Source organism: Cupressus sempervirens, chromosome 5, assembly GCF_028749045.1.
Source record: "Cupressus sempervirens isolate cs-2001-9-10 chromosome 5, ASM2874904v1, whole genome shotgun sequence".
Lineage (NCBI taxonomy): Eukaryota > Viridiplantae > Streptophyta > Pinopsida > Cupressales > Cupressaceae > Cupressus > Cupressus sempervirens.
In genome coordinates, this window is record NC_143122.1 from 551,161,561 (window position 1) to 551,185,993 (window position 24,433).

General features: G+C 35.5%; 1 protein-coding gene across 3 annotated transcripts in view; it reads left to right on the forward strand.

Annotated features, from left to right (window-relative positions):
• The window catches only part of LOC149557122 (zinc finger (CCCH type) helicase family protein), a 289,450-nt gene that overhangs the window by 65,024 nt on the left and 199,993 nt on the right, over positions 1 to 24,433 (forward strand). For all 3 annotated transcript variants that reach the window (XM_089831842.1, XM_089831844.1, XM_089831843.1), the window contains exon 4: positions 18,360 to 18,510. In XM_089831842.1, the coding sequence (XP_089687968.1) occupies positions 18,360 to 18,510 (151 nt within the window). The remainder of the gene's footprint in view (positions 1 to 18,359; positions 18,511 to 24,433) is intronic.

Below are 24,433 nucleotides of genomic sequence, written 5' to 3' on the forward strand. Positions count from 1 at the left end.
TGGTGTTCTCCCCATTCCTATAGTGAACAGGGTATTGTTTTCTAACCGTACTTCTCCTTCCTTCTCTTTCTTTGAGGTTGTCCCTTTCAGGTTTGCCCCTTGTGTTAGTGCTACTTGTAATTGGGGTAATGTTTCTAATAAATCATATATTTTCACTGGGATAGTAGTTTCCAGTTCTTGCCTCAGAATATTTGGTACACCCCTACTCAAAGTAGCCTTTTCTGGCTTTGTCTTTCCTTCCTCTCCTATGCTATCTTGAATGTCTTTCTTCGCTTTCTGAAATCTTTCCGTCTCCGTAGTAGCATCGGGATAGGTTAATTTTCTGGCTTGCCTCTTGGTAACCACAAGAATTTCGCCTTCTGGATCTTCAATGTCTAACATATTTATCCCCTTCTGTCTTGGGCAATTCACATCCTCGTGATTGCCTGGCCCACATCATTTACAGAGCATCCCTCCATTTTGTCGTCCTTCGCTTTGGCAATATCGTGCAAATTGTCCCCATTCATTGCATCTCCTACATTGGATCATCGATCTGCCCTTGGAATCATACTGGAGTAGACACTGTGGTGTGTTGTTATTGCTGTTGTTGTAGTGCCTGCCCCTACGTCACATTTTTGCTATCATGGTTAGACTATGTTAGACTAGTTTTATGTTGATGGTTAGTAACATTATTTTGAGATTATCAGATATTGTGCTATGGATTCAGTTGATATGTGATGAGATCACTTAGACTTTACATTTCATGTATACATGATGATTATTACATTGCTTTCAATTATGGATAATGATTAGATTAGATGGTTAATTATCACGTGTTTTTTTATGGATACTTACCCCATACTTGCATGTGTATGGTGTGTGTGTTGTTTTCTTTTGTATGACATTTTTGATGTGGTTAAGGAAGGGAGTCGTAGTCACCTGTTAGTCGGGATCTACACGATGCACCACTTCCTGCCATTGCTTATTTAGTTTAGTAAATATTGTGCTTGTACATGCATGGTTTTTATGCAGGTTGCGGGTACCGGGTATCGACTTCCCTGAATTGCCAGGATGAGCGTACCCTATCACATTATCTCAATGGTAAGAGAGGGGAGATAAATTCTCAAGTCCAAATCCCAACCCTTTAAGCCATTTGTTCTAATTGGAAATTAGGACAAGTATCCGAGTTGAGTACCCTCCGAATACGTCGGATGACGTAATTCGTGATATTAACCCTTTTGGTTTGATTTTGTATGTATTTTGGCTATGATGGGTTTTCGTATTTTTACCTTGTGAGTCTTTGGTGTATTTTCTATTAATTAAGCCTAATTAAAAGATTTAATTAATGGTTTAATTTAATGGAAAGTTAATATGATATTTTAATATTTATTTTATTTAATTAATTAAATAAAATAATTAAATTTGAAGATAAAAGTTATAATTTGAAATTTGAAATGTGATAATATTTATTTAATAGTAATATAGTTAGAGTTCATTTTTAAATAAATGACTAAATAATATTATTATTAAAGTTAATAAATATTTTAGCAATTAAGTTTCGAAAATGAAATTAAAAAGTGGAAAAGATATTAAAATTATTAAAAGATTCTAAATTTCATGTGATTAAAATATAAATATATTAAGATAAGAATAAGTGGAATTATTAAAGTTAGTGTATGAGATTTAAAAATAAATAAATAAAATTGGAAAGAGTAAAGTAAATATTATATTAATTAATGTACATTATTTTAATGTTTGCTCACATAGGAGTTTGCAAATTCTCGGGAGTTGTCATGTAGACAACACAGAAATTTGCACTCTAAGTATGCACAAGTTGTCTACATTTAGGAGTTAGCATATTATTTGAGCACATGGTGTCTACAACTTTATGACTCATCTAGAAGGTTGGAGTAGACTCATGCTTAGTTGTCATGCTTATTTTCTAGTTGTTTCTAGAGACATTCTAGATGCATCTTAGAGGCCTTTAAATAGAGGCTCTCCTAGTGTGTTTGGACAAGCTTCAAAGCTTACATGCATTTGAGAAGCTCATATGCTTCTATATGCTCATATGCTTCTACATGCTCCTATGCTTCTTCAAGCATTTCTAGTCACGTGGGAATTTCGGGTGGCTTGGATCTTGGAGGAATTGCGAATGTTGGGGAAGGAAGAGATTTTCTATGGACTTCTGAGGCATGGCAAATTAGCATCAGTGTCCAGGTGCACTTGTGATTTTCACATATTCTATTTGCACTCTTTCTCTTCCTGTCTTCTTCGTGATTGTTATATGTGTCTGAATATTCTCTGTGATTGAATCTGCAATTTTGAAATTGGAATCTAGATATGTATTTATTTGGTTGTAAAGAAAACATTAGGAAACCCTAGTTTTATTTATGAGGGAAATTCATCACAAACTGCCCTGTCGCTGCCCCTTACATAGACCCGAACTTAGACATTCATAACTTTTTATTTAGACCAAATTTATTCGATCGCTCCAGTTAGAGTTGGCGAAACTTGACCCTCTCTAACATATTTCAAATTCGGTTCGATCCAACGGTTCATTAGGGAGATATGGCCTCCGTACTGGGACTGTTTTATTCAATGACAGTCATTTTCCATTTTCCATAACCAAGAGTTCTTTGTGCTTAAACTTCACAAAAATAATCTATCAAAGCATGAAATGAATTAAAAATATTATTGCAATTTTCCCTTACTAGAATCAAGATTTGAAAATTGTTTCGGGTTTGGGTTCGAATTAAAATAAAATCTTATTTTTTTATGCATTAGTCTTATATGGTTTATAAACTAATCTAATTAAATTTAATTAAGATTAGTTAATAGTAGAAGAAGTGTAATTAATTATTAGTCAATTTTAGTAAATGGATTTTTAAATGAGGAAAAATTAAAAGAAAAGAGATATTAATAAGTGGAATTAAATAATTGAATGAGATTGATTTACTTAAAATCAATGAGGATTATTGCCCTTGAAGTGTTAAAGGAAATTGTAAATCGACTTATTGAAATGATAAATGATTAATAATAATTTGTCAATTATTATTAATAGGGAAGAGCTATTAATATAGTTTATATAGCGGACTTTTAATATTATTTAATGTATATTAAATACTATTTAATATATATTAGATAATTAAGGGATGGTAAAGATATTTTAACGATATTGGTTAAGATCTATTGATCAGGGGTCATGGTTACATTATAACATTACTACGATTTGAGTTATTATGTTATTATAATACGTTATGTATTATTAAATAAATTATTGATATATCTTAATGGTGTTAAGAGTTAGTTAAACATTAACTAATGAAGTTTATGGAAGGTTCTCTAAATCGATTATTTATAGTTTTGATGAGTTTATTATTTATTAATGTTCGTTGGGTCTAACAAACTATTAATAAATAATGGTATAAATGGTTTATATAGTTATTAATTAATTGAATTATAAATTAACATACATAGGGGAAATTTATGTGAGATGATAATATTTGGTATTGAGGATTTATTATAACTTGTTATTAAATATTAGCAAGTCATTATTAATTTTAGATTATGGTTGGCCTTTAACTTACAAATTATGACTAGTTATTATTTGGGTCGATGATATGGATAAGTAATTATTAATTAAATTAATTAATTAGAGTTAATTAAATTTAATTAATAATTAAGTTTTAATTGATATATCGATTCTTTTAGTAAAGTTGTGAAGTATTTACATCGAAGTTGACAAGTCGTACTCTCATGACTTGAATAATAACCTTAGATATTTTAATGGTGATATTTAATTGAGAACTATTAGAATGTTAAAAGGTCATGGATTGTGTATCTATGTTAATTGATTATTTTAATAAAGTTATAATCTTCTTATTCAAAGATTGATAACTGGCTTTCTTATAGTTTAACGAATAACGATCCTTTGTTTATGTTGAAAAGTTGACGTAACATTAAGGAAGAGTTATTCAATTAGTAACATGGATCTTAGCAAATGAAGAGAATAATTTAATTAAGGGTCAAAGAAGATTAGTTCAATGAGTAAATATTTACCCTTAAGTTATTCTTAGAATGTAATTTTAAATAATGGAAGGATAATGTTATCGAGAGAATAAACAGGTTGACTTGTAGGTCAAATGATTAATCCTATACACTTGAAGTATACTTGCAAACAGAAAACAGAAAACCTCTACACTTAATTCAACTATGTGATTTTAGTAAACCAAAACATGTTTCATTGTGTTTTCTATATGCTATTTGTTTTGGGTTTTGGGTTGACTAGTGTTGACCAGTTATAGGACGTCTACCAGAGGCTTGGGGGTTATGATTGTGATGTCGTGATGATGTCTTATTTTCGATATTTATAAACCCAACCATGGTTATGTGATGGAATGCTCTATGTAATGTTTGTAATTATTGATTGTTATAACTGAGATTCTTATGTATGAGACACTTGACCTAATCATTTTTGAGTCATTGATCAGTTATCCTTGGATTACTTTTCAGTCGGCATGATGGGACTGAAGTGTTGATTTATTTCTTGATGATGTCATGTTGTGACATGTTTTGACTCAACCATTTTGGAGTTTTCGATCAACATTGCTTTGAGATACCTTTTTGGTTGCTTGTTAAGAACCAATGGATTTTGTGATTCATATTGGAGATTATATTTATGAGGTTTATTTTGTGGAGTTTCTATGTGTTCTTGGATGGGAGAACCATCTTATTATCAGGTTGCCTGTTAAGGAACCGAGTTTAATCTTTGAGTTTTGTGGTATGGGACACAACTGTGGATTTATGTGCTTAGGAGAGGTTGTCTAGGTACATGACTATGGGAGTGGCTTGCATAGGGTCCGGAGCCCAAAGTGGTCAGTACCAGGGTAACCTAATGCAAGTTATGTAATAAGTGATAATCTAGTAATTAAAATTTATGGGGGGAAACACACTAAAAAGATAAGTTAGAGATATTTGATCCACCCATGCTTTGAGTGCTTGTATAGACTAAGGATGGGATGAGTGCCTCGTCTTCTTGAGAGGGCTTCTTGGTTTCCACATGTGCCACGTTGAGGGTCTGGGGTTCAGAGTAACCAGTCCAGGGTAACTCAACGTTTGAGGGTCCGGGGTCTAATGAGAGACCAGTCCAGGGTAACTCAAGCAGCCATGTGATGACACTCCCTAGTATGTAGCCTGAGTCTCCTCTATAGATTTTGTGTACCTCTGGTGGTGTACTTATTGTTGTGCCTCTGGAAATTAGATGTCGGTTTTGTGATTGGAACCTTTGAGTTAGTATACTTTTAGGATTCTTGGATTTAGAGAGTATTATGTTATGTGATTTTGATAGCTTGTTTGAGACTTGAGATTATCTCCTCAGCACGGTGGGAGTGGACCATTTAGGTTCCACGCGGTTGGGTGGTAGTGTTTTTCCACTCTTATCATTTGAGATCCGTTTGAGACATCGTGGCTGGAGCATTCTTGATTGGTATTTATCTTTATTCTGTTCTTGGAGCATTATGATAGATGATATACCCTATGATGGATGTATTTACTGGTCTGTTTTTTATATTGATGATTTGCATATGTTAGATGATGTTATCTTATGCTTATATTTGCATGTTAGATTACTTTTTGTATATGATGCAATATGTTAGGAGTGACATTCCTACTATGTTAATACAGATGATCTCTTCGGTGATTTGGAATGTTATGCACGGAGGGATGGCTAGGATCCACGATGGTCTAATGATGCTATTAACGGTTGGGAGGAACCATGCACTTAGTTAGTTATGTTTGTGATATATGGTTATCTTTTATGATGGATGTTTATATCTTTTGTGATGATGTATCATGTATGGTTTTATTTATATTATTGTATCATGGATTAGAGTTAGTATGATGATGTACTTTCTTTACATGGATGTTTATTTTTTTAAGCCTCTCATACCTTGTGACATGTACAGTGGATAATTGAGCTAAACTAAAATGTAAATTTCAAAAAGGAGACTTGTATATTGTTTAAGAACTTTGGATGTATCATTGCTAAGGATGTAATGATAGATGAATAGTTAGTTTAGATGTAATTCAACTTTAAGGGATCTTAAAAGAATGTAATCTGTTATGTATGTTATGTTTACTTGAATTGTTGCTATTGCTTCCGCGAATGTTATGAATGGTTTTACTGTCATGTTTAAAAAAAAATTTGTTTGGCAAACTTAGTAAGAATTTAAGTTAATTCTTTTGGGTCCCTTGTCGGGGCATTACAGTTGTTGTTGCTATTATTATTACTTCTTCTCTTGTTATTTCTGTATCCCCTTGGTGAGGCTTCCGTATTTGTGTTCTTCAGTGGAGTGCAAGGTGGTGTAGATTGCTCCCCTTGGATTATGAATACTTGAGTGCTCCTTGTTTTTAAATTGTAGGGGCAATATTTAATTGCGTGCCCCAGTACCTAACAAATCTCACAAAATGCTTTCTTTGGCATGCTCCTTTTGTATGCCCTTCTTTTTCACAGTCAGTGCACCAAAGTTCTCTCCCTTCTTTCTTTTCTTTACTCCCTGCCACTTCATCAATCGCCTCAAGTCTTTCTCAATGTTTGAATGGTTTTGGATTCTTCTTTGCTTTCTTTGGAAGTTTCACTCGTGCTTCCATGCCTTGTTGCCTTGGAAGTTTTACTCTTGCTTTCTATGTCCATGGCACAAGTACATGCATCCCTAAAGGTTGATGATGGGACTATCTTCATCTTTTTCCTAAGGGATGGTGTTAATCCTTCAATGAACCATTATTTCTTTAGTTCTTCTGCCTGCTTGTTGTCTAGTTTCCCTATCAACTCTTTTAGTCTTCTACTGTAGGCTTTGACGGATTCACTCTTCCCTTGTTTTATGTCATAAATCTCCATTAGTATTTCATCATCATCCCTCAAGAGTCTGAATTCTTCCTCAAAGGCTGTGCAGATATTATTCCATGTGCTTTTCTTTGCTGCCTCCAAATCGGTATACCAATCAATGGCAATACCCCTTAGTGTGGCTGAGAAAGCTTTTAGCCATTCTACTGCATCATTTTCTCCATTCGCTTCCCATATTGTTATGCATGTTTTATAGTGGCGAGGGGGGTCCTTCGAGTCGTCCCCTGTGAACCTTGGCAATTTTTGTTTGTCCATTGCCATTATGTGGGGCTTTATCCTTCCTGTCGAAACACTTCTTCCGGATGGAACACCTCCTCTCGATGGAACACCTCTCGATGACACACTTCCTCCTGATGGAAAACTTCCTCTTGACTGGAAGTTCGTTCTTAATGAGGAACCTGATTCTTGATTACTGAAAGCATCTTCTTCTTCCGGACTTTGCTTTTGTCAGAGATCTCTTTGTGCAGGTGTCTTTAGATTTTTGTATCCTAACTTCCTTGTTGGTGTCTCCGAGATGACCAAATTTGCAATACCTTCGATTGTATGCTCGATCAACCCTTCATGGATTTTTTTGAAATCCCCTTGTCTTCCCCTCAAGTTATGACATCTCTCCTCTTGTTGTTGGAGACGTAGTGTCCTCAAAGAAATTTCTTCGTTAGTTTCTTCTTCTTGTACTCGCCTCGGATATATGTTTGGAATCAGGGACATGAATCAGTTTTATTATCTGTTTCTCTTTTTGGAATTTTCATGTTCCTCGCATTCCTTGGTCCTCCTTTCTGCAAATTGCTGGTGTACTTCTTGTCTCCTCCGTTCCCTTTGTGTCTCAACTCTTTTCTCTTCTACTCGCAACAAATTGTGTGCTAACAGGCGAGGAATCTCTCCCAAGAGATTGTACACGGCTGGTAGCACAAAAGCTCGTCGCATACCATACCTTCAGGGACCGTTCTCTCACAGGCGTCCCTTCGTACGTACTGATCAACCGCAACTTCCCAGGCCGTCACTAGATCATGTGTCAACTGATCTTCCCTGGTTATTTTGTCCTCTTCTTTGACACTATTTGTTATTTGGATGAGCGGTACAAAGGGCCTTCCCATTACTCCATCCTGTTGACTTCTGGGTTCAGACTTAGGCAATGAGGCCAAAAATGTAGAGTGGAAATATTACTCAAGTTCACAGAGATATGCCAAGCATACAAAATAACACAATTGAGATAGACAAACTAAAACATAGAATGTACTTTTAATACCACAATACCAGTAGGCGAGGAAATGGTTTCTTTATTAATATAAAAAATAGCATGAGTACATTGACAATATTCCAAGTACTTATAGAAGGGTCGGTTGGTTGGGAAGACCAATCGACGCATTCCCTCACCACCTAACTACCCAGCCCAACTAGCTTTAACAAGTGCTGAACACAATAGTTGCTTTATTTCGACTACAATATATATATTGATCGGTAAGAGGCTGAGCCAAGATTAATTATTATTATGTATTGTGATTAATTATAATTATTTATTACACTTGAGTAGAGTTGAATCCAAGACCTCTCAGATAAGAGGCTCACAATTTACCGTTGTGTTGCCTTAATATTTTTTAAAATATTAGATTACAATTATTTTACGAATAAATTGACATTTAGTTATCCTTTAAAATGACCTCATTATTTTAAAAAGAAAATTATTATATCGACATATGTAATATTATATTTTTTATTTCAAAAATAATTTTCTATATTAAATTATATATATATTTGTTTCTTATATGCAACTTATATAAATCTCGTTTTTGGTCAGGTTGTCGTTGTCATTTGGTTTCTCGTTTCTCATATATGGTAACATAGGTGTGTAGTGGATACCTAGATGAAGAGAGAATGCCTCCTTTTATGGAGATTTTAGAACCAGAACCAAAACCAAAAAGGGCTGATTCCACAAGGTAGGAAAAAGCAGTATTTGACATTGAGTTGGGGATCTGTTGGGGAAAACACCTGGGTAAGGGACGACCTCATCCCTTACCACCTAGGTAAAGGACAAACTCATCCTGTACCCCAAGTAGGGGACGAGCTTGTCCCTGACCTAGAGGTGAAAGGGCACAAAAATGGGCTCCAAATTTGAGAAATGTTGCGAGGTGGAGGAAAAACAAAGACATATGCAGAAAAATGGCACAAATGCATTTAAAGCATGATTTATATGCTTGGAGGAATAAATGGGAAGCCATGCATATGAATTGGTGCAAACATAGAGTTTTTAGCAAGATTAGAAGATAAAAGGACCTTGAATTGAGTTATTCAATGCAAAAGGAGGTCCTAATGTACCAAACCACATTAAGGAGGGCTAAAATGTCTAAAAAAGCGAGTGTACACTTTTTCTGACGATACATTTAGCCCCCACTTTAGCGTGAAATGATCTGGTCTTAAAATGATCAAAAGAAATTAAATCTTGACTTGAGGTATTTTGTCAAATAGTTGGCATGTATCCTCGGGACTTAACTTTTGATACTGCTGTAAGAATTCCGAATCTAGGGAATACAGTAATATGATTTAGTAGACTTTGCAAACAATGTATAAAACTCAGGAAATGACAGTGCTGATATATATTATTCACCCCTACAACAAGTCTTATGCAATGATGTATATATTGGAATAATATAGGAGTAATAACTAAGTGCATTTCAACGTACTATCTATGTTCACACCCCTACTTGAGTTTGTAAACACAAAGAATGATAAATGGAACCTGGTTAGTCGTAGACAACTGGAAGTCTGTGTTGTGGTCCACGACATGCCTCCAATGGCTACGGTTCTGGAACTGTCAACTCCCAAATGCTCCAACTCTCATTGTGATTTATTCGTATCAGCTTTAGCGGAATGTCTATAACCCATGACCTTTCTGGAAGTGCAGATGCAGAGGCTGTAACCAATATTCCAGCTGCTAATACTGTCGTCTTTCATGCTTCTTGCGGATTATGATGTGTAAACGCTGACTGTAATACACATTGTTGGATGTGATCTGACTTCCATGTAAGTTGGGTATGCAGATTTTCTCAGCCACGTTTAACTCTCCCACCTCGGCTATGGTTATCTGCTAACTTTGAATGCCGTCCAAGAATGACAATCTACTGATCCATTACACTCACTCTTTACTAAAACCGATTGCTTTCTACTAAACTTCTTCCTACCATTAGGCTTTAATCTCTCCTAAGCCTCCAACATACCAATTACTGACCTGAATGTGTTAGATACCTTTAAGTGTCCTCAATCACTGTAATTTTGTCGCTGAACATCCACTTCTCATAAAACTTTCAATGCATCAATTTGTAAGCTTGAATCTGCAGTGCAATGTTAGATGCTAGGTTTGGTTCTAGTCTCACTGTTCTTTCGTAAGGGGTTTTCTCCTTAGGAGAAATACAGTCACATTTAAGCAACTTTTTAGGATTTGTAAAAATAACATATATTCGTGGTGTCAATCCTAATGTAGCTCCACGCTTTTATAACCTCGATATGAGGGAAGACACAAACACTAGGCAATGTGGGATTAAAAGCCAATTTTGTCTTTTAGTCACTTAAAGTTACTTTATAACTTTGTAACATTAAAATATTTAAATAAATCATTTAATTCACTTGAACTCTAATATCTCTTGAAATACTTGTCTGATGCCATGCCGTTTGAAATAGGAGTCTCTCTTCATAATTCCCCATGTGACCAAATACACTTTCTAAAAATAGAAAGGGTCCATCTCTATTACCCCTGACTTACTATACATAGTATGTATGGCAAATGGAGTCCAAATGACATCGAGCGGATGCCAATGTAATGTCCCATTTTTAGCATTCATAGCATGATGTTGTCGTTAGCCTATTTCCCCACGGTCCCGTAGGCTAAACAGGACATTAAAGGGACTTAGAGGCCATTTGGCCTAGATAGTTTCAGTTGCAGGTCTTCCTGAGGGGTTTTGAGGCAACTTTGGGCATACTTACTATTTATAGTAAGTCATCTTGGACATGGTCGGACATCCAGGGGCAGCGGTATGTTGATGGTAATTGTTTAAAATCGACAAGAAGACTTGTTTATCACTGATAAGATTTGTTATGCATTGATAAAGCTATTTATAAAGTTAAATTTAAATATTTAACTTTATTAATGCATAGACTATAGTTTGTGGGAAATATTTAAATTAAAAAGAGTCCCCTTTATTTTATAACACATTGGAGACATAAGTTACATAAAGGGAGTTATGTTTTATCGCACATTGAGAAAACGAAGGATGGAGCTCTTGTGAGAACACTATAAAAGAAATAGAAGAGCTTCTTCTAAGCATGCTTGGAAATATCAAAGAAATTGAGGAATTTTTTGGAGATTATATCTCAATAGTTTGAAGGACGAAATCCTTTCAGGCTGGAAATCTTGACGCCATTGAAAGATATGGTCTTGAGATTCAACATAGTAGCAATTCGAAAAAGCAGATACGAAAAAGTAGTTTGAAAAAGCGGAACCGAAAAAGCAAGTTGAAAAAGTGGGTACGAAAAAGCAGTTCGAAAAAGCAGAACCGAAAAAGCAGGCCAAAAAAAGCAGTTCGAAAAAAGCAAGGCAGAAAGGGCAGCATTGAAGGAAATTATTACAGCGATCTACAACCAGGTTCTTTTATTAGTATTGCTTTTTAGGGTGTTATAAGCTTTCAGCTGTAAGTGTGCATTATACCAACATTATCATTTTGTAATCCATGTAAATGCCAAAGTCTTGGCCATATTTCATGAGCATTGTAATTTTCATTGCAATTAAGAAGATAATAGTTGCTGGTGTCATTTAAGCAATTTAATATCATTATTTATCAGCTAGTTAGTTTGCATACCAATTGTTTGTAAAAATGCCAGTTGGCTGTAAGTGTTCATTTTCTCATGCTTAGATCATATATATGCATTGAATATTGTCAAAATTAGTAGCACACTCATGTTAGGTCATTGTGTAGTCCATTGTAGTCTTCTAGCACAAGATTCTCATTGATGCAAATTGAAGAAAAAGTCATTTGAAGCCAGCTAAAATACTATATCAGTCATACGTCCCTTGCATGTGAATTGTTTGATGAAATTCCTTGAGCTTTCATCAGCATTTTTGAGAGCAGATTTGAGGAGGGTTATTACAGTGGTATTAGAGCTTGCTTGCAAAGTGTTTGACGAAATGTCAAACAACTGAAGTATAAAGATTTTTGGTGTTTGAAGAAGTTATAACCTATTGGGGTTATTACAGTGGTATCAGAGCGGTTTCCTGCCATCCTGTGGAGGTCTTATTGGGAATTTGGATTAGCCAGATAGAGAGAAAAATGTTTGATAAAATGAATGCTAGTCCAGATCAGGGAAAGAAAAGATTCTTATAGTTATTAGACACTTTAGCACAGGGACAGCGATCAGCAAAGCAGAGAGCACAGGAACAGAGTCAGCGATTGGAGCTTATGATGCAAATGATGGCTCGTCAAATGGGGTTGAATGCTAACGTAGGTGGAGGAAATAATCAGAATGGTAACAATCAGAATGGGAATAATCAGGATGGGACACATAATGGAGGTGAACAAGTTGGGAACAATTTCGGTCATGCACCCCAACAATCTAGGACAGTGAGTTCGAGGCCCATTATTCCCACATTTCCTCCTAGAGCTCCAGAGTAGCCTATACCAGAGCCCCAGATCACTGATATACAGGACCAGCTGAGGAGAGATTGGGAAGCCGAAGGTCTAGATTTTACTGTTGCAATTACCTTTAGGGAGTATATAGATGTGCGGATGAAGCATATGCCACGTGGACATGACAGGAACCAGAGCTATGAGCTACGGAAGAAAGTAGGGAAACTTCAGTTACCATATTATGACAGCTCGGGGAAGTCTACAACAAGAGCTTGGGTTCAAAGGTTTGACACAGACTTTCAAATGAACCCTATGCCTGAGGAAGAAGCTATTAAGTATGCAGCAATTCACCTGGATGGGTTAGCACACGAGTGGTGGCATCATGGTATGGTCACTATGGGTCATGCACACATTACCTCATATGTGGAGTTTAAGGACAGACTGATTGAACGTTTTGATAGGCCTAAGGATCATACCTTCCCTATGACAGGCAGAAACTTGAATGAGGAGTTTAACAGACATGCTGATTTGATACAGGGAGACATTAACACTTCTTCAGGTAATGGTTTATCTGAATCATCTTCACAAGTAGAAGGGGTTACAGACGTTGTGCAGGATGAGCTAGAAGGTGATATCACAGGCACACCGGATTGTGCGATTGACACAGATAGTGATTCTAGTACAGTTGGGCTGGATGAAGTTACAGCAGTTGAGGATACTGTCATGTTTGAGGATAGTACAGTTGATCCGAAAGTGAGCATTCAGGACTTTGCAGAAAGTGAGTATCAGACACAGTAGGATGCTTCTTCACATGAGATAGAGGCTAGTAGCTCTTTACTTGGTTTGGCACGCCAGCTGAAGACAAGGGACAAGAATATTGTCACGGCTTTATCTCATCATGACAGGATACATGGATTGATTGAGAATCACATTTGGATGATTCAACTGCAGGAGAGACAAAAAGGAGTCACAACAGGTTCTTCTTGTGACGACTTACAACAGATCAAGGAAGGCATGGAGGCAATGAAGTTAAGTTACATACACCTACTTTCAGATCGCAATCATATCCTTAATCTTGCAAGGATCTATTTAGATGCAGTGAAGAAGGAGGAGAAGGAGGTTGACCGGTTTTTTCATGAGCTGGAGGATACTCGGAATTCCTTGGTGTGTACTCAGTTGGCTCTCCAGGATTCTGAGAGACATGTGGATGAGCGTTGTCTTGAGGTGAGTTCAGTTTGGGAGTTAGCACATATAGCAAGGACTCAGTTGCCTTTTACAGTTGGGTCACATATTGATGATGATATGAGTACGTCTAGCATTCACACTCCGGATTCAAAGACTGTAGACAAGTGCGTGAAGTCAGTTGATATTGTTCACATTACTCAGGTGAGAAGTTTACTTGAATTGCCAGTTGGTTTCCGTTCATGGATTAGATGTTGGGATCCTTATCTTAGTACTTCGGATCGTTTTGATCGGAGATATTTATCATTCTTTGGTAGTAGTATCTATTGCACCATCATGGACTTGATTAGTAGCTTGCCAGGTGTAGTTCTCATCCATGCCAGCAGCTTGTTTGATGTTGGATTTAGTTTTTACACACCTGTGTTGGGCATTGTTCATATATCCAGTCGACCATTCTTGTTGGAATGGGTTAATGATCTCTCAGATATGACAGAGTTTACAAAAGAGTCCCAGGATCTAAGTATTATAGATGATAGCTATTCTAAGGTTACTCCTTTCGACAGTGTACCAGGGATAGAGTATAGGAGTGCGACCAGTCGGCACAATCATGTGTCTAGTCAGCTGAGAGTTTGCGAGCGAGACATTTCTATCGCTTGCGAGCATTTTGATGCTGCTTGTCAGTTGTTAGCAGTTTATGGATGGGGTTCTCCTGCTAGTGATGAGCAGGGAGGCAGTTATCTTTCCTTGACAGAGATCCACTCTTTATGGGGGGCTATCCGGATTCTGAGACAGAATTATATGCAGTTGGTAGCCGATAGAGATTATCTTATGGAGTGGGGCAGTACAACATATGATGCATTATTGGTTAAGGAAGATGAGGTGAGTAAGCTTACTCAACAGCTTGAGGTGACTTCTAAGTTTCTTGAGAGTACACAGTTGGCTTTCGAGGAGTTACAGTTTCATTTAGTTGAGGTGACCGTGGAGTTGGAACGACTTCAGTCTTTACTAGATTCTGTACAGTCACTGACCGTGGTGTCTGGTGATCCGAGGATGTCCACGGTCGAGGTTGATAGAGGCAGTGGAGATGAGGATATATCTATCCATGACACTAGTATTGGCGTATTTGGTTCGTTTCCACTGGAGGCAGGTTCAATTGAGTTGGGTGCTGCAGCTGAGCATTGTGGTATGTTTGACTTGGAGGGCACAAAGACTAGTGATGTTGTTGATTTTGCACTCTTGGCTATATCATCTTCTGACTTAGCTGATGATCAGTCACAGTTGGTTGTATCACGTATGCAGGATGAGTCTTTGACTGGGATTGGTTCTTTTTACCGGCATTATACTATAGGATATGTTCATCGGTTTGCTTTTGATCCATGTGTTGAGGAGTTGATGGCAGATAGGTTTGGTCTGGGCTCTCATTTTTGCTATCTACCGTGTAATGACTATTCACCATCAGCAGTGCATGGGTGTTATGGTTATGAGACAGTGACTGGTGATCTGCAGAGTTGTGATCATTGCAGTAGGTGTGCAGTGTGTGGATTCTCTATATTTGGTGCAGTTTCATGCGGGAGTATTCATCGTTGTTGCAGAATTGTATTGTACATTCCACATAGGCTAGTGGGGTGTGTTGATGGTATTTACTATGTTGGCAGTTTGGGTTATCTACTCTACTTGGGTTCTGATATTTCGAGAGCTTGTTTCTCATGGGTTACTGACTTTGGAGTTTGGGTGAGTTGTATTCGCCAATTTGATTATGGATTCCTCTTGGTTAATTTTCAGAGGTTGTTGTAGGAGCCTATGTTGACTGATAGCAGTATAGTTCATGACTACATTTGGGATCCAGGTGGATTGATTGGGTTGTTGTTCTACTATTGCTTGGCGACAAGCAATTTTGGGAAGGGCGGACTGTAATGTCCCCTTTTTAGCATTCATAGCATGATGTTGTCGTTAGCCTATTTCCCCACGGTCCTGTAGGCTAAACAGGACATTAAAGGGACTTAGAGGCCATTTGGCTCAGATAGTTTCAGTTGCAGGTCTTCCTGAGGGGTTTTGAGGCAACTTTGGGCATACTTACTATTTATAGTAAGTCATCTTGGACATGGTCGGACATTTAGGGGCAGCGGTATGTTGATGGTAATTGTTTAAAATCGACAAGAAGACTTGTTTATCACTGATAAGATTTGTTATGCATTGATAAAGCTATTTTATAAAGTTAAATTTAAATATTTAACTTTATTAATGCATAGACTATAGTTTGTGGGAAATATTTAAATTAAGAAGAATCCCTTTTATTTTATAACACATTGGAGACATAAGTTACATAAAGGGAGTTATGTTTTTTCGCACATTGAGAAAACGAAGGATGGAGCTCTTGTGAGAACACTATAAAAGAAATAGAAGAGCTTCTTTTAAGCATGCTTGAAAATATCAAAGAAATTGGAGAATTTTTTGGAGATTATATCTCAATAGTTTGAAGGACGAAATCCATTCAAGCTGGAAATCTTGACGCCATTGAAAGATATGGTCTTGAGATTCAACATAGTAGCAATCCGAAAAAGCAGATACGAAAAAGCAGTTCGAAAAAGCGGAACTGAAAAAGCAGGCTGAAAAAGTGGGTACGAAAAAGCAGTTCGAAAAAGCAGAACCGAAAAAGCAGGCAAAAAAAAAGCAGTTCGAAAAAAGCAAGGCAGAAAGGGCAGCATTGAAGGAAATTGTTACAGCGATCTACAACCAGGTTCTTTTATTAGTATTGCTTTTTAGGGTGTTATAAGCTTTCAGCTGTAAGTGTGCATTATACCAGCATTATCATTTTGTAATCTATGTAAATGCTAAAGTCTTGGCCATATTTCATGAGCATTGTAATTTTCATTGCAATTAAGAAGATAATAGTTGCTGGTGTCATTTAAGCAATTTAATATCATTATTTATCAGCTAGTTAGTTTGCATACCAATTGTTTGTAAAAATGCCAGTTGGCTGTAACTGTTCATTTTCTCATGCTTAATCATATATATGCACTGAATATTGTCAAAATTAGTAGCACACTCATGTTAGGTCATTGTGTAGTCCATTTTAGTCTTCTAGCACAAGATTCTCATTGATGCAAATTGAAGAAAAAGTCATTTGAAGCCAACTGAAATACTATATCAGTCATACGTCCCTTGCATGTGAATTGTTTGATGAAATTCCTTGAGCTTTCATCAGCATTTTTGAGAGCAGATTTGAGGAGGGTTATTACAGTGGTATTAGAGCTTGCTTGCAAAGTGTTTGACGAAATGTCAAACAATTGAAGTATAAAGATTTTTGGTGTTTGAAGAAGTTATAACCTATTGGGGTTATTACAGCCAAATCCATAAATCGCTGAATGTTGGAGATGAATCAATCCTTAGAAGACCCTCTAACCATTGTCAAAAGCCTACGAGGATCAAATATTAGGCTATTCCCTGAAATTCTTATGCTGTCAACCAATGGGGACATTCATAGCGGGACGTCGAGGAAAGTCATACTTACGGTAAATGAAGAGAGAGAGAAGAGAGATGAGGCGAATTACACATAGTTAGAACATCACTAAGTATAAGGACAAGCCCTTAGACTAAGGATCCTAATTCCACATCCATGCACAAGGGCATGAAAACAAAACAAAAACAAAAGAAAAAAATGAAAAGATACACAAAGGGGGTCAGTACTAAAACAAACTTCGAATCAACTAGTGAAGGAGACCTCAATTGAAAATGCCTCAACCACTGATATGATTTTTGGAAACCCATTCCAAAAGCATAAATGATCACATTGTAAAAATAAGAGCATTAGTAATGATGATACAAACTCCACGATCTAATCTACTACCATGAAAGCAAAGGGAAAGAGAGATAAGTGATTACCTCGCCCAGTCAGATTTGTGTCTTACTAGAATCACGATAGAGATAGGATTGAATAATCTAATGGGTTTGTGTGCCTAGTAGTCAATTCTTAAATGGGTAGGATTGAATAGTCTAGCAAGTTTGTGTGCCCGGTAGGCAATCCTATAAAACCTTGCACCTTTTGGCGACTTTCTATGCATTTGTATGTGTTTCTCATGGATGGATGAGGCTCCAATATGCATGAGGAAATGTGTATATAAATGTAAATCCTAGGGATGGACAAGGGCCACTTATACCCGCCAGGGATTGGCTGCAAGAAAAAATAAAAGTAAGAACTGCATAAATATAATACAAGGGAGACTGTATATATGCTCCCCTCCTTATGATGGCCATGTAGCCACAGACGTCATAAGGAAGAGAATCAAGTATACCTACTTCTAGCAACAAGGAGACATCCTTAAACAACAATGTATGCCACAAACTTAGTGAGGAGTGTCGACTCTTATAAGCTAAGAAAAGATAATCATGAAAGGATATTTCCCTTATGAGAAATACTCAACTTATTACTCTCAAGTATGAAAAATACTCAGTTTATTATTCAGCTTCCTTGGTTTAACTCAGTGAATTTTTTATGTACTGATTCCACCTTACTACTAATTTCATCTATCTTTTGAAAACATTCATTTACATTCTTATAATTTAGTTGATTTGGCACAAGTGACTGTGTTGCAGATTTGGCTTGTACTAGGATACTGCTTTGTAGTATGTGATTTCATTTTGGATACTATAATCTCTTGGAGTGATGTTCTTTTTGTGTCATGCAGGTTAGTTCTAATGTCCGCAACTGCGGATATAACAAGATACAGGGACTACTTTAGGAATCTTGGCAAAGATGAAAGAGTAGAAGTGATTGCACTTCCAAATTCAATAATGCAGCGCACTCCCTTTCAGTTTAAAGTGATGTATCTTGAACAGGCAGGGAGTTCATTTCATTTATACTCTTCGTTCTGTGATATGCTGTTACCTTTATATTTTGTAGTGTCTGTAAAATCTGTGATCTCCTTTTTTATGACTTTTATCATTCAAGTTCCTTGTCATTAGTCCTAACAAGAGAAATTAATGACTCAGCTCATTAATAATTTGTGAAAATCAAATAGATAAATAGAATGAAACTGTTTTACTTTTTTTGAGTCAACATATGTAGATATATATTTGAATGTAAATATTGCAAAACTCTGTAAAGAAGAAAAATCTGCAATTTATCAGGTTGGAATCCATAATGATCAACAAGGAATATTGATTTGAACCATAGCAAAAGAAAACTACAATTATAGATAACTTCTGGGAGTTAGAAAGCTGTTGGCTGAAACAGGAAAAACCTCATAATCTGTTGGAAATTGTCATTGATATTAAAGGCGAGACTATGAATTTTTGTTGATGTCAAGAGAGTTAGAAGTGTTGATGTTTGGTAGCTTCAGTTGGATAAAACAATGAACTAAAGTGCACATGTATATATGTGTGATATATATATATATATATATATATATATATATATATATATGAAAATTTCTAGATATGAGATATTATATATATATATATATATATATATATATATATATATATATATATATATATATATATATATATATATATATATATATATATATATATATATATATATAAAATTATGGTATTATTTAAATGAATAGACATGTCTGATGAAGGGACATGTCTCCTCTTGATATAATCTCAATATAAATAAGAGATCGCTGCCATTTGGAAAACACATATCCAATTAGGCAGTGCTATTGCATTTGCAGCGATCTGAAAACTAACATGGTATCAGAGCCGGATTGCAAGTGTAAAAAGAGATTGAACGCCTGAATCTTTATACACATTCGGAAAAGCAGAGTAGAAGTAAATCTATGTGGAGGATTGATCTCCATTGGCTAGAAGCTAAGGGCCCGTTTGGTGAGCGGAATAGGAATACATATTCTGGAATAGAACGTATTCTTGTTCTCCGTTTGGTTCAGCCAATATTTGATGGGAATTCGCGGACCCGAAAATTTATGTTTTCTAAAATAAAAAAAATGGAATAGGAATACGTATTCCAATACCACCTATTTTGGTGGAATTGCAAAACCCCATTTTTGGGCCAAAAATGGAATATGTATTCCATTTTTGGTTCGTATTCCAATCCCGTTTTGGTGCATCCAAACAAGGAATTCACAATTTTTGGAATATGTATCCTAGAATACGTATTCCTATTCCGCTCACCAAACGGGCCCTAAGTGAATATAATCATGTGTATGTCACTGTTGAGGAATTCTAGTATGATCGCTATCAATACGAATATTCTAAGATGGCAACTCATAGGTGTGTTTCAGCAATTGGTGATTCTCACTAAATATCTATTTCGTGAACTGCCACCAATGATATGTGATGGTCAATGTACTGCAATTTGATGTGCTTAATAATGCATCCAATATTGTCGATAGGAATACCTCTATGGAAATTGTTGATGCAAGGTCACCAACCTCCAATCACGATGAACAATGGAATGCTAGTTATGCTCTTGCAATGCAAAGATGTCGATATGCTAAGTGAATCACTAGTATAAAATGATAACCCTCTAGTGGCACAATACGAAAGTATGAGTTGTCGACAATGCTTACAAATCTATTGATGCCTGCAGATTAGATTTATTGAATTTGGTCAAGGTCAATGATGCGGATCACAACAATAAGAAAAGTTTGTTGTCTTATCACCCAAGTAGCGATGTGGATGACACATATATGGCCTGTCTTAATGGATGTTTTAGTGGTGCGAATTAATGAAATTTGCAGAGAAATGGTGATGAGATAAACAAGTTCAGGAGCACGAAGGCGTATGTGAGGAATGTTCACTCTACCACCCGTATTAGCAACCCAAACCATTAATGCATTTGTCATCTATGTATTATTCATGAGCTTGGTTACTTTTGTGCTATGTATGGCCTGTTGAAGTTTAAGAAACTATGCCATGATAATAACTTTTATATATATATATATATATAGTTGTCTACATGAAGATATGTTTAATTTTGTTAATTGTAATACATGTTAACCAGACTGAATAAGAGTGACTGCATACCAAAGGTGACCAAGGACGAAGGAGGTATGGAGCATTACATTGGAGAATAAGTGGCACTACATTTGAGGATAAGGTACAATATCCCATGTAAGTTGCCCATCAATAATTAGTGGATAACCATAAAAAGAAGACAAAGGCAATAGGGGAATCAAGCATCGACCCATTAAAGGTGGGTATTAAGGTATGGTTAGTACTAACATTCATTTGATAAATATAAGAAAGTACCTATCTATTATATGAATATCTATATGTCGAATATTATGTAAGTTTCCAATATGAAAATTATGTTAATAATAATTGATATCTTGTGAAATCAATCAAATTTCTAACACTTTTATAATTAAAATATAATTATTGAGAATAATTATTAAAGGTAATTTTTATTATTATAAGAGCTATTTGCCTTGATCTTTTTCTTCGAGCATGTTTTATAAGAAGAGAGAGATTGAGATTTAGAGGAAACCTGACATTTCATTAGAGGCAACCTTGAAAGAGAGGGAGCATATGGAGGATATAGTTTAGTCAACCTTCAGTGATCTCGGTTGTATTGATTCAGAGGGAGTAGACCATGTTGAGATGGATTCTCTAGTGATCAATAAATTGTAGTAATTAAGAGGATTGTGATTTGTAATATCCCCCTAATAATGAAATGTAACATTGAACCATATTTATAATGAATTAAAATGATATATATATATATATATATATATATATATATATATATATATATATATATATATATATATATATATGGAATAAATAATTGATTTGGATGTATAAAATTGAATAATAAATTATTAAAGAATAAAATGATTATTAGATATCTCTATTCTCAATAAATTTTTTTTATTACCAACTATATAAGTTGATTGAATTAATATGACAAACAAATTAATTATTAATTGATTATTAAATAATCAAGTGATATACATATTATAAATTAGTACTATCAATAAAAGTTCTAAACCTAAGCAAATCAACATTAGCAATCATATCTACATGAACAAAGGGAACATGTAGGACTAACGTCAGCATTGATGGGGCATGGGTCACGACCCATTCATTATGACCCTTCATTGGTTGAAAAGTATGTATAAATGTTCGTGCCATGGATATGGAAGGGGACCATAAAATGGTCTAGACATATACACCTTCACTTTATAAATGGAGGAGCAGAACACAATGGACCTTGATATGCAGTGAGATGAACAATGACATCAGAATATTATTTGACGTGATACATGGAAGGGTGAACATGAGCATCAGGGGAGTAAAGGATCAAATACAGTGAAGGAAGAAAGATGTAGAGGTCCCATAGCCACATCACCACATATGACCAGGACTAATGTTGCATCACAACTTGACCCTGTGTAGAGATACGTACAAGGAATTATCGGAGCACTATTCATCACATCACAGCCATGTGGAATGGTCAAGCCAAAATCAATCGATAGGTCTAAACAAGAACGTTACTGTTAGCAATCCTCATGGCAAGGAAAGTACCCACCAATCCAATGCAGGGAAAGGAAATTAAGGAAAGGTGGTATTAAGGATTAGATGCATTATTGTTGTATTACGGTATAGTTTATTAAGGTAATTATATGATATAGTTGCCCTCGTATTATTATGGGAAATTTCTTATATTGATATATGGAAGATTATATATATATATATAGTTCATAAGAATAAATAGTTTATATATTGTTACAAATGATTCATTGAATAAATAATTAATATATTATTGTAGATCATAATGGACTTATGAAACATTAAATGGATATAATTCTTATGATCCAAGTTATACTTGGTGGAGGGCATTCATAACGAATGTCATAATACGATCTAAACTATGTTTGGTGGAGGACATTCTATATGAATGTCATCATTTGATCCAATTGCAAACTTGGTGGAGGGCATTCATTGCGAATGTCATGGAAGGATCCAAGGTTATCACTTCAGGTATTTTGTATCAGAGATGGGTTCATTCCCATTTGGCAATTACGATGAAGTAAATGGAAAGCTCTGGGTGTCAGTATCAAAGATAGGTATTACTATTTGTTTGGCTGAAATGAAAGAGATGATGGTAAAGTGTTGGTATTAGAGATGGGTGGAACACCCATTTGGCCAAGAACACTACTTAATGGATATGACCTCTATAATGTTGGTATGCGAGAAATATCCCATCTGACCAACATGCTTGAGGAAGTATAATAGAAGGAATATTCTAATGGTGTCAACAAATACATATGTGAATCTTAAAGGGTGCACTCTAGAAAAGGTGGTTGAATAACTAAGGGTTAGGTAACCCGATCTAGAGACATCTTGAAGGTTGGGTTAGGATAGAGGGTAGAATAGTAAGATATATTTTATTATTGTATAAAGTCCAACATTGGTTTTTGTAGATATTAATGTCTTAGAGGGGACATTACATGATTCATGAATATACTTCATGACTATTTGGGCCGAACCCCTGTGTACATCATGAGGAAGTGACGACTTCCAAATGAATATCACTTGTATCTGTAGAAGTTATTGAAAGGTGAAATTTTCTATTGTGATAAACGTTTAATGATGACTGAAACAAATCATAATAGATCGTAAACTTGCATGGTGGATTAAGTTCCTTAAATAGACCATGGAGTTCTATTGTGATGGACAACTTATGATGTCTAAGCAAATCGCTATAGATGATAACTTGTGTTGCATCCCAATTTTTGTCCCAATTTAAAATGTTCATATAGCCGTTGAGGTTCACATGAAGTCAGTTGACAGTTAAATTTGTTATAATCCTGCGAAATGGTAAGATGGTTAATCGTTACGATTTCATATGAAGATAACATGCTAGTTGATTATTTATCATGAATTCATGGAATTGAAAAGGTGGTTAGCCGTTATGATTATTTATGATTACTAACTTGTTATGGTAATATCATTTAACTGTGGAGAATTTCCTTGTAGGGAGCACATCAAAGGGGTGGAAGCATTGTCAGAAAAGAATTGGGCACAGGAGCATCACCATTAGTGGGCAAATAGGTATGAATTGTGAATCACCATGGTTGAGGACCTAGTGACTGCATAACAAGATACACGCATTAGACATGCATGAGCTATTAAATAAACATTTAAAATATTAACTTAATTAATGCATACCTCAAATGGCTTTTGGTTGACTTTTCCACCACATCATTGTAATACATATTAATGTACGTACACATAAATATAAATTAAAGATGACATCATAATATTATTCTTATACAAGATTTTATCTATTTAATATGTACATTTAAATGCATGTACAAGAAGATAAAATAAATCTTCCAAGATGAAACATTTATTTAGATATACGTATTTAAAAAGGTGCGACCTTGGATAAACATTTACTATGTGCCATCTTAATAAGATATATTTACGTGCAAGTAAATAAATATGTTTATAATGTTCTTTTGATTTATAACCTTCAAATTCTTTTCCTTATTTATTCAATTCTTTACTTGAAACCGAAATGCACACTTGGCATATTATATCAGCATCTAAGAAGGCAAAACATTTCTTTAAGAGTTATGGCTTCTTGGAAGCCTTTGAGAAATCGAATGCCTCCTTATATATTTGGAAGCCGTGAGAAACCAGGGCATATATTATGAATTGTATTCTTCTCCTTCACAAATTTAATTCTGAATTTCTGGCCACGTTATTTCCCTCTCTTTACCTTTGCTGAAAATTGGGATTGTTAATCACTTTGAGATTGCACACAGGATATTTTACGAGA